The 11,308-nt window shown below is 40.9% G+C and overlaps 2 protein-coding genes across 3 annotated transcripts; both read right to left on the reverse strand.

Annotated features, from left to right (window-relative positions):
* Positions 1-89: 89 nt before the first annotated feature.
* LOC125880944 (dual specificity phosphatase 29-like) lies at positions 90-3,194 on the reverse strand. Its single transcript, XM_049563794.1, has 3 exons — positions 3,062-3,194; positions 2,618-2,835; positions 90-742 (listed from the first exon to the last, which is right to left on the reverse strand). Exons 1-3 carry the CDS (start codon positions 3,187-3,189, stop codon positions 528-530), a joined length of 561 nt encoding a protein of 186 aa, XP_049419751.1. The 5' UTR covers positions 3,190-3,194; the 3' UTR covers positions 90-527.
* A 2,876-nt stretch (positions 3,195-6,070) lies between these two features.
* On the reverse strand, positions 6,071-11,193 carry LOC125880942 (dual specificity protein phosphatase 13-like). Of its 2 annotated transcripts, XM_049563789.1 has the most exons (5): positions 10,851-11,193; positions 10,565-10,634; positions 9,120-9,305; positions 7,189-7,409; positions 6,071-6,430 (listed from the first exon to the last, which is right to left on the reverse strand). In XM_049563789.1, exons 3-5 carry the CDS (start codon positions 9,272-9,274, stop codon positions 6,204-6,206), a joined length of 603 nt encoding a protein of 200 aa, XP_049419746.1. In that variant the 5' UTR covers positions 9,275-9,305; positions 10,565-10,634; positions 10,851-11,193; the 3' UTR covers positions 6,071-6,203. The 2 variants fall into 2 exon arrangements, with proteins under 2 accessions (XP_049419746.1, XP_049419747.1); XM_049563790.1 differs by lacking the exon at positions 10,565-10,634.
* Positions 11,194-11,308: the final 115 nt, after the last annotated feature.

Below are 11,308 nucleotides of genomic sequence, written 5' to 3' on the forward strand. Positions count from 1 at the left end.
GATGGCTGAGAATCTTCACCAACATGTGGTTCAAGACTAGTTCAAGTCATCTGAGAGAAGTCAAACTAGTAATCTGAGACAAGTCCATGTAAATTCTCAAGTCAGTATTATTTGTACAGCACATTTCATATACAGGTAAACTCAAGGTGTTTTACAGTAAAATATAAAGGTCCTCAAAAGCAAATTTCAAATCAAATCAAGCTCTGAATGTTGAAAATAACACCGCATTTGAACATTTCCTCTTCAAAGCTGTTTCAATCTGAGGTGAATTTGTTTCAAGGACAGCCATGAAAATAATCACCAGTCCTGATACTCCTCATTTTTCTTTTGTGAATCTCAAGTTTTGAGTCGACGGCGCTCTTCTCTTCAGCAGGCTCTTGTAACTTGCTTGAGTCATGCCTGCGTGTACTTGTCAGTTACAATATTTTTAGGAGGTGATACAGTGTGAGACCTTTCAACTGAATCTGCGCTTAAACTGCACTGTACTGCAGTGACCTTCCAAATTCTCTCCACAGTGCTCTATTTCTTCACTCCTTGATGTTGTGTTGTTTCCTCTGCAGGGCCAAGGAAGAGTCCAACCGACAGAGCTGATTCAGAAATCCAACATTTGGAAGAATGTTTCTGTGTCTGCGAATGGCCTCCACCGCCTCAACCAGGGTAAGTCTTTCTTTGATCATGAGGAAGGCCAGTGCTAAAGTTGCTGAGCGGCTGATTCCTCGTGCACAGTGGACAAGCACTTTACCTAAACAGACAAGAAACAGAGTCATTTAAAATGTCAGGATGCTTACTGCAGCTAAATTGCTAGATAATCAGAATGTAACTAATTGGAAAGGACATTTTACTTTTGTTTTTATATTTCATTCCTCATGTCAGAGCGTAACATGACAGTGGTTTAATATTTTCAATATAACAAAGATGGGATGAAGACTGTACAGGCATAAAAAGTGAAAAATCTGATGTTGCAAAACTCAAGTGTCAGGTTTCTCCATTTATAACTTTTTTAAAATTGATTTTTTTCATGGATTTTGGTGCTAAATGTAAAAACTAGATTTTCTTAGATGAAAAAGCAGATCTTTATTGACATAAAATAAGTCAAAGTAATACAAAATGTCTGGATGAAAACATCTTCATGAAGATAAAAGAACAAAGTTTGAGTTTCTGGAGTTGCCAATCACCTCAGTTGGCCACAAACTCCCTTTTAAACCCTGCAACACAAACTTATTTTAGACTTTTTTGGAGAAGGAGATCTTTCATGTACACGTTGTCCAGCAGCAGCAGAGTTTTATTATTTGATATCTATATACTCCCTCTGGCATTTAAAGGGATAGCTTTTTGAAGTGGGGTAGAATGAGGTACTGATACATGATCAGTGTATCACCTGCAGTAGATGGCAGTCGGCACGCCTCCAGTTTGGAGAAGCAGGCAGGAGTACCACCACCACAGAAGCTCAGCAATACACAGCTGTGGATAGGGGTTTGCAGCAAACATATTTTAGCCACCTGAAAATGGACTACCTAAAAAGAAATTAATATCAGCTTAAGTGTACACTATATTTAGAATATTCTCTGTAGAAACTGGAGGCCCAGAGAGAGTAGAAGCTAACTGTGAACTGTAAATGCATGCTCACAGACCCAGAGAGCTGCTGCTGCCATTAGGATCATTCTGAATCAGAGAATCCCAGCACTTCACACTTTGCCTGTTTGGTAAGTTGTTACATTTATTTGAAGGTAGGTGTAATTTTACCTGATGGTTTGGTACAGCAGTGCTCTTTACCAAGTGTCTCTCTTGCTTATATGGCACTGGTTTTACTATCAATTTCCTTTATTTCCCTTTCCTGTCTTTCTTTCTTTTCTTTTTTAGAACCCTGATTTTTTTGTTTCTTGGGGAAAGAAATAAGCAGTATAAGCAGTCACTCACTTGGCTGTAGCTGAGTTTAGAGATGAATCCTAGTGCAGGGGCGGACTAAACCGTTTTGCGCCTCTAAGGGGAGACGGGCCTCCCAGAGAGCTTCCACTACTTTTTTTAAACAAGGTTCAGTCTTGCAGCTGATTTATTCAGCCAGTTTAAATATATATATGGCACCATTTTTGCATGCACCATCTTAGAAATCTTTACAAAAGTGAAGTTTCATTTCAGTCTGATCACAAACAACAGCTGCCTGCCAGCAAGGTGAAAATTTCCTCAATATAGTGTCCACTTAAACTGATATTGATTGTTTTAGGTGGGCCTTTTTGTGGGTGGCTAAAATCCATTTTGTTGCTGCCCTCGTCCACAGTAGTACATAGCTTAGCTACAGTACTCCTGCCTGCTTCTCCAAACTGGGGGTGCCAACTGCTATCTACTGTTGGTAACACACTGACCATGGATCAGTACCTCACACAGTCCCACTGTCCCACACAAAAAATCCAATCTATCCCTTTAATATGTAAAAACAATATCTGCCTTTTTGGGTCATAATTTTTCAGATTTAGTTAAAATTATAATCAGATTTTCAGCCTGACAATGCATCTTGTCACATTTTTATACCATAGTATTTTGTGCTATTATATACAGTATTATTACACCCTATACCAATGTGTCTTTTGTTTTCTCTGGATCTAATGGGCTCAAACGGTACCTTTCTGACTCAGAGCACCATGAATGAAATCAGCCGTCTCAGTGAAGAATGGGCTCAAGTCAAAGTCTTTACAGTCTGGTGCCTCTACTCCATGATACTGTATGTTGGTGTCTTTGTAGAAATGTGGCCCAGTGTCAATGTGCTGGGGGCCATCTGCAGCATTCACCACATGAGTTATTCCCAGATCCACTAACAGGGTTTTATGCTGAGCTGTAGCCCTGTGAACGACACAAGAGATGATACAACAAGTGTAGCCTTTAGCGGTTTCTCTCGCCTGTGGCCAGCTCTGTGAGCGTATGTTTGCAAATGCATCACTGGTGACTCAAATGTACAGATTTTATATTTGTCCCATGAGCTGGCCAAATACAGAACTTGTTTGCAGCAACAGTTTCACAATCAGGTCACCATATTGCAGTGGGGTCCCGAAGTGAGAATGTCACTTACGCGTCTCCGATGTAGAGGTTGGGCCAAACCTCGTTGACAGCTCCAGTGGGGCGTCTGTTCTTCAGCAGAAGGCTGAGCAGATCGCAGGTGGGCGGTGTCTGATACTCTGGCTCCTCCTCTGGGCTCATGTCTGCATCTTTCACTCCAGTGTCACTGTATAATTATCACAAAATATATTCAGCTCAACACTTAGATAACAGTTTGATACTTTTCCCAAAGACTTGATGTTCCTGGATGGAAGATTTGAGAAGTTGCTGCTGCTAGTTTTTCTTCTTCCTGTAGGCATTTGGAAAGGAAGCAGGGTAAACTCTAACCTTATTCGTACAGCTCGCTCTGTTTGCCATCTGAGCTGAGTATCAGTGTTGTTTAGAGGCTGAGCCCCGCTGGAACGAGACAGCTGAAGATGCCAGAGTCTGGGGCAGGAGCAATGTGGACTATTTATTCCTCAGATGACTGTGACAGAAGCCAGGCTGCTTGTGTTGTGACAACTTTAACTACAGAACCACAGCAGTGATTACAGTTGTAATAGTGTTAGTGATGGAAAGCATGCTAAGGAAGCTGTAGTGATGAACATCACAGTTTTATTTGCACTTTTATCCCCATTTCTGTGCTGGACTATTAATTCACTGCCTTAATTCATTGGCACTTTTATCTTATACCTGTACTGGGCATTTTTAACAGTTTTATTTGTTTTTAGGGACTGTGTTTGTTTCAGTGTTTGTTTTTACTGCAATTGTCTGTTTTCATACTAGTTTTATTGCTGAGGGTTTTTTTTAGTGTTCAGCGTTTGTTTTCAGTGCTATTGTTCTGTTGTGATGATATTTATGTTTGTATTTTCCACCTGAGATCTCTGAGAAACGCTCTCTCATTCTGCCCTGCACAATGAATGTATGGTGATATGACAATAAAGCTGTATTGAATTCAACTGAGCTCTTTTCATTGTACTGAATCACTGGCAGCTGTTCATTAAATAGATTTGTTTAAAAGATTTGTTCATCAGTTCTTTAATGCAGCTCCGACTCCCACTCATGCAACTGAAACACGGCTGAATATGCAGTTCAGCTCACTAACTAGTGAGCTGAGAATGTAGAATTCAGTTGGATAAAGATAACGTTTGCAAACTGAAAGCTTAAGTCCTGCTGTGTTATGTACAACACAGATTTTTACAACACCTAATTATTAAACAAAATATTTGGTACTACCTCCCACTTCAAGATATCAAGACATGAGAGGGAAGGAGAGGGTGAGAGGTTCAGTCACGGCTCACGTTCACTGTGTGGTACACTAAGGAAACCAATCACCTCACAGTGAAAGAATCGGAAAGAGTCTCAGAGTCAGATCACTTACTGGCATAGACATGGATGCTTGCCTCTTGCCTCTTGCCTCTTTGTCTGCTTTGCTAAATTTGTACTAAATTTAGACTCTTATGTCTATTTTGCATGTTTTGGAGATGCTTTTTGTGATTGGCTTGTGGGTGCGAGTCACTCATCTAGATGAGGCAATCAACTCACAAATCTGTAAACTCTCTGTCTGCCACTTAGCTAGCTGCTAGTTAGCCAAGTCGAGGTTTTAATATGTAAACATTAGTAAACATTGGGGAAAAGATGGACAGGATATGAGCACCAGCTGAACTAGCATCCTGCTAACCATTGGACAGGCATTGGAATTAAACCGAATGACATCCGTGCCACATCGGTTTCCAACAGGATATCAGAACTGTGATATCCTCTGATTCAGGGAAACTTGCCTAAATACAGGAAAGCGCTGTTCAACCAGGAGGCTCTTTTTCTATTTGCCGATCTGACAGAGTAGAAGACTCTGGCGAGAGAGAGAATATAGTAGTATAGTAATATCTAGCATACAGAAAAAAAGTGGTATCAGTCTTCTCATCTCTGTAAGAAAGCTAATGACCATATTTCCAAAAATGTTGAACTATTCTTTAAATGGCTTCTCTTTCACAGGGACTTAAAGGTTGTAGATGTGACATTCAGAGCAGTAATACAGCATGGTGTCCTGATCAGGGAATAAAGTTGCCTTCCCTCTGTGTGTTGTGATCCAAGCTTCTTTGTGGTCTGTTTTAGTAGCATTGTAGGCCATGCATGCATGTTAAAACTGACATCAAAGAACTAGTGGCAAAAAAAGCCGACTGCGTCAGCCAATAAGTTAAAATTGACAGACTGCAAAGACTACAGCCGATGGCCAACTTATGTTTTGCACCTGCATGACAGGACAGATTCAAGGCACTAGTTAGCCAGTTAGCACACCAGTTAGCAAAACCCAATGTTGACAGGACAAAGGATATTTATTGTGTGCTGTTGAACAATAACACAAAAAATTACACACTGTTTCTGTTAAAGAGCTCAAGGGCTAAAGAAAAATAATTTTATGTTATGTAACAAGTTTGTTGTGATCTCATGTCGTCTTGACTTAAGCTGTTTGTTTACTTTCCTCACTTCGATTTCTCTTCTCATGTGCTGTCTGCCTATCATTAGACATTAGACAAGTGCAACAGATACTCACGGACAGCCCAGCATTGACTGACAGCCAACCATCAGCTTGGTGTGTCAGGGCCTTTTAGTGCATATGAGTCCCTGCATGTGCATCCCACCTGCTAGCTAATCGCCACCACTTAACGCTGATATCAGGAAGGTGTTGGAATGGAAGCATAGCCCTGCCTCTGGCTCCCCTTAGGTTAACAATGTTAGCTCTTTTAGCACTGTTGCCATTGTTAGCACTGTGCATTGAATTAGCACCGTTAGCTCCTAGCCACCAGCTCAGCCAAAACTATTTCACTGTAAAGTCCATTCAGTAGCTGCTCTTTCTTTATACCTGTTGTGTTTATTGCAAAGACGTAATATGTCACCCAGTGCAACTTCACTGTGCTCTTATTTGTTGTTATTAGTTTTTCAAAAATAATGAACCTATGTCTACAAAGACAGTACTCTTTTTTGGATAGAGTCATCATTGGTTTTGTTAGTATTTGTTCCTTACAATAAAAAGCCTTGAATGTAATATAAATCACTTTAATTCTATCACAAAAAAATGGAATTTGTCTTACAGAGAAACTACAATTAGAACATTGTTTGACATTCATTGTAATATCTACTCAACTTCAAACTCAAGCTCAGCAATGGATTTTATCTCATGTCCGCCCATTGGTACTCCAGCTCCTCGATGATCCCTGGCAGTACAGCTTTTGGTCCAGCGCTCGTAGCTGCTCCAGGAAACCGCTGTTAGGTGAGATGTTCCTGTTGGCGCTGACAGCTTTGATGGCATCCACCAGCGTCATGTTCTCGTGGATCATCAGGTAGGCCAGAACCAAGGTGGACGAGCGGCTGATTCCCATCGCACAGTGGACGAACACTTTACCTGCAAGAAAGAAAAAACTCAACATCCACCCAGAGTTTAGCAATCCCCTACCAGCTCAACGTCTACATTTACAAGCATGCAATGACTGGATTATTGTGGTGAACTTTATTCTAACTGTCTAATTTGTTACTCCTCTGTGGATTAAAAACCATGCACATCACAGAGAGGAGTCCTTCTAACTCCTGACTAAAAGTTTTCAACAATATTGCAACAAATGTTTCTACACGCGGTAATCCCTGGTTGCTTATCGGGCCCGAGGATTAGGGCGCATAGGAGCACGTAATTGAACTGTCTTGGCGTCTGTGTATTTCTGCTGGGGATTACTGTAGGCCCCGCCACACACTGGAGCCCCCGATCAGCCAGCATGTGAATGAGGAGGCCTCATCTTATTACTGTCATGTCAGATACCGACTTCACTTTGCATAACAGGCCAGGCAGGCACAGGCCACAAACATAATTGTGTAATTTCCATGTCCAATAAAAGTGTTGCTTACAAATTACCAGGGCAATCCATTTAAAACCAATTTTCCTGGCCAAGGTCTGAGCTTATGAGAAGATTACCGTGGGGGAAAGATATTAGCTTGATATTATGTTTAGTGTTTGATTTGCATTTTAATGACTAATACAACTGGGGGCTGCTGTAATGGGAATTGACTGACAAATGCTTCTGTACTTTGGCTTGCAGGAAAAAAAAGTCTCCCTCAATTTAATGTGTAAAAATGATGAGAAATACCTTGAGCCCAGTGAGAGCTCCTCACCTGTGGGCGAGCTCAAAGCATTCTTGATAAAATTGGCCGCTGGGTAAAAGAAGGGACTCAAGTCAAAGGATGGCATGTCAAAAGCTTCCACTCCATGATAAGTGATTTTGGTGTCTCTGTAGAAGCTGGGGCCCGTGCTCACACTGTACTTCCCATCAGCAGCGTTGAGCACATGGGTGATGCGGTGAGCCTGGAGTGTCCTCTTGTCTTTGGCTGCATACCTAAATTGAAACAAGAATAATCATGTCAGTGCAGAGAAGTGAAAGAAGAATTCATTCTTTTAATGATCAAACATATGACCATTGTGCAATAAGAAATACTTAAATACTAAATTTTTCTTTTCAGCAGTTTTTCTTTTGTTAAACACCGCTAACAAATTTCAATTCACCTCCATCATATCAGGGTGGTGACAAGAATCCCAGAGACAGATACAACTAATAAAACATTAACTATCTTCTGTGTGAGTGCACCTGCTGTGTACCTTTTGCAAACATTTAGCACGTTAGCTTTATAGCATGTTCACGTGCTAATGCTACATCCATGGCTAATTTGTGTAAAGTTAAAGTCTTAAGGTTTAGCGTGTAGCTTAATGTCACCAATGCCATAATAAATGTTGGCATAGTATGTTTTTGCAAACTACAAATATGTTATATTTGTATCTATCTTTACTTTATGTTTCCTTACCCAGTTTTCAATATTACTATTACTTTTGTCTCCACAAATACAGCCAGAAATGTCCCAGTATGTCATTAAAAAATACCTGTTTTTGTCGCCTCAAACACGGCTGGAAATGTCAACACAATGTGTTGTTAAAAAATACCTGGTTTGATCGCCACAGACATGGCTGGACATGTCCAGACATAAAAAAATACCTGGTTTTGTCACCAACGGCCAGAAATGTCCCAGTATGTCATTAAAAAATACCTTTTTTGTCACCTCAAACACAGCTGGAAATGTCCTGATGTGTTGTTAAAAAAAATACCCGGTTTGATCGCCACAAACATGGCAAGACATGTCCAGATATGTTGTCAAAAAATACCTGTTTTTGCCACCAACGGCTGGAAATGTCCTGACATGTCATTAAAAAAACACCTGTTTTTATTGCCTCAAACACGGCTGGAAATATATCGATGTGTTGTTACAAAATACCCTGATTTGTCGCTACAACACAGTTGGGAATTTCCTGATGTGTTGTTGAAAAACACATGTTTTTTTCGCCACAAACACGGCTGCAAATGTCCAGACCTGACATCAAAATATACCCGGTTTTGTTGCCACAATGTGATTGGAAATGTTCCAATGTGTTGTTGAAAAAATACCCTGTTTTGTCACCACAACACAGTTGGAAATGTCATGATGTGTTGTTGAAAATAACTGGTCTTGTGTCCCAAACATCGCTGAATATGTCCAGACATGTTATGGCATCACAAGCGTGGCCGGAAATGTCCCAGCGTGTCATTAAAAAAATACCCTGTTTTGTCACCACAACACAGTCAGAAATGTCCCGAAGTGTACTTAAAAAATATCTAGTTTTGTCATTACAAACATGGCTGGAAATGTCCAGACATATTGTCAAAAAAATACCCAGTTTTGTTACCACAACACGGCGGGAATGTCCCGACATGTCGTTAAAAATTACCCGGTTTTGTCACCACAAACAGGACCGGAAATATCCTGCTGTCATTGAAAAATGGTCTGGCTTGGCAGCCATCTTGCCTGGTGTCACCCCATCCACCATCACCTTCTCCCTCCTGATGTCACATGTAATTACAACTATGTCACTTTAACATATCTGTGCTTTGCAGAGATGTACAATACCAACATTTTATTCAGGGACTGGGCTGACTTTTACCTTTAATGCATTATTGTTAATTGTTTTCTCAACCTTTGGTGACAATTTGTGTATCCTTTAACAGCATGCTTGGTCTCACATGTCTCCAATATAGATCCTAGGCTGAACCTCATCCAGACGGTTGCTGCTCCCACTCTTTGTCCACATCAGCCTCTGGAGCTCTGAAGCCGGGGGGGTCTCATACCTGCCGTCTGCCCCCTCAGGGCTCCCCAAGCAGCTGAAGCCTCTGGGCATGTCTGGATGCAGCAGTCTCTACTTTTACAACCTGTCGTGAAGAAGTACCACACATGATATCAACTGTGAGTTTAAACATCATTATTGAAACTGACAAAACTGCTCATTGATGTGAAATTTTGACCACACGAGAAGCTGAGAAGTCGTCAAAAGCTTTGGAGATGATTTTTTTCTTTGCTCCACTCATTAACAGTTAAGAAAGGAAACACAGAAACAGTTTCAGACACAATGTGATGCCCCTTTGAATGCTTAATAATTCTACTCATGACTTCTAATAGGCTTTATCAACTAAAGAGAGGTAGCACTGAAAGAGAAATACAATGCGGGATTACAGTGAGGATCGTTAATTAGAACATCAGGTAAAGAGGCCTGGCTATTGCCTTTAAATATAGACTATAATTACGCCAATAAATGCACTCCACAGCAGCAAAGGACCACAAGAACACATAATTGTAAGATGACCTTATGATGCTCTCATTATTTTATCTACAGTTCAGCAGCACTTGGGTTTATTTATCTCCAGAGATACAGAAAATTGGTATTCAAGGCCTATAAACATCAGCTTTTCATTTCCTGCAGGCAAGTCCAACCTGTGCATTTACAATTTACACACTGGGCTTGTGAGAGACTTATACTGTGCATACTGTATACATTAGCATCCATTTAGGCAGCTATGTGATTCTGCTCCAGGCTGAGGACGTACAAACGATGTGTATGCATTGTTATAGTAAAGAAACCCATGGCAGCGGCTCAGCTTCTTATTTGCATTCTGCTGGTGCGCGGAGACATAATGTGGCACTCAGGGTTTGGAGACGTATTGTCGCGTCCACAGGGAAGAGTCGTTGAGACCAAATCTGTTTCAGTGACCTTTTGTTAAGCTGCCGTGGCATATGGAGGTGCACTCAAACATCATGATGGCTTTATCCATCTCTGCATGGTTGCGTGTGTATGCAAGAAAAGCTGCATCTGACCCAGCATATGCTCCATGCATAGAGTAAAGTGTGTCTTTGCAGAAGTACAACATGTGCCCGGAGTACCTGAGGCTCTTCTTTCTCCTCATTGATCTATAAGTACAACCCTTCCCTCCCTCCCACAGTCAGGGCAGAGAACTGATTTCCCTGGTGCACATGTTGAGCTGCAGCGCTGCTTTCATAGCCTCCCCCCTTAGGCTAACCTGTCCTTCCTGCTCTACTTCTGTGTAATTAAAGATGCTATGTATGGGAAAGTGCCCACGGTTAACATGGAGGGCAAATAAAAACTGCTTTTTTTTCTCTTTCTTTTTTTTTTTACCTCCTCCGGGCCTCTTCTTGGTGGTTTTATGAATTACACTTCCCTCTTTAGCCTTTCGGATGTGGTTCGTCTGGATTTGTGAGCAAATTAATAAAAGCAGAAAGTGTGATCATCCATCAGGCAATGCATCACAGTACATCCTTGTTTATTAAAGTGCTTTACAAACATATTTACCTTGCAAACAAAGGTATACAGTACCATAAATCCACACACTACAGTCTAATAAACATTTCCCAACAAATATCTGCAACGAATTCGTAACAACATATTGTTAGCAGACACTTGCCTTGGCTGGAAACGTTGCTTTTCAAGGTCTCTCTGTACAAGAGCTACATGTAGGTCGACAGCACAACTGTCTGAGTTCTCCTTGGTAATCTACCCTGCAACCTTTTTTGCTATTTTAACATCTGAATCTCAGCCCAAAATAATTCTGGCATCATCTTCTACATTCCTTTAAGGTTACCCGAGCTACCAGGCAGCACAGGAGGGAGGATAGGACACGGCTTTTTCAATAGCAAGAGAATTAGATCAGTGCTGCTGAGCTTAAATCTCACACAGTCTCTACTGAGATTTGGCTCCACAGTTAAATGTGTGTTAAATCAACACCTGGATGTTTGGTCAAGTCAGGAGCTTCTGATCTCTTTTACTTTATATGAGAATGAAAGCATAAACACTGATTAAAGGTTCACACTTTAAACTTCAGTATAGAGATGTAAAATCTTGCCTAAAGCATAAAAATAGTAC

Source organism: Epinephelus fuscoguttatus, linkage group LG20 (genome assembly GCF_011397635.1).
Source record: "Epinephelus fuscoguttatus linkage group LG20, E.fuscoguttatus.final_Chr_v1".
NCBI lineage: Eukaryota > Metazoa > Chordata > Actinopteri > Perciformes > Serranidae > Epinephelus > Epinephelus fuscoguttatus.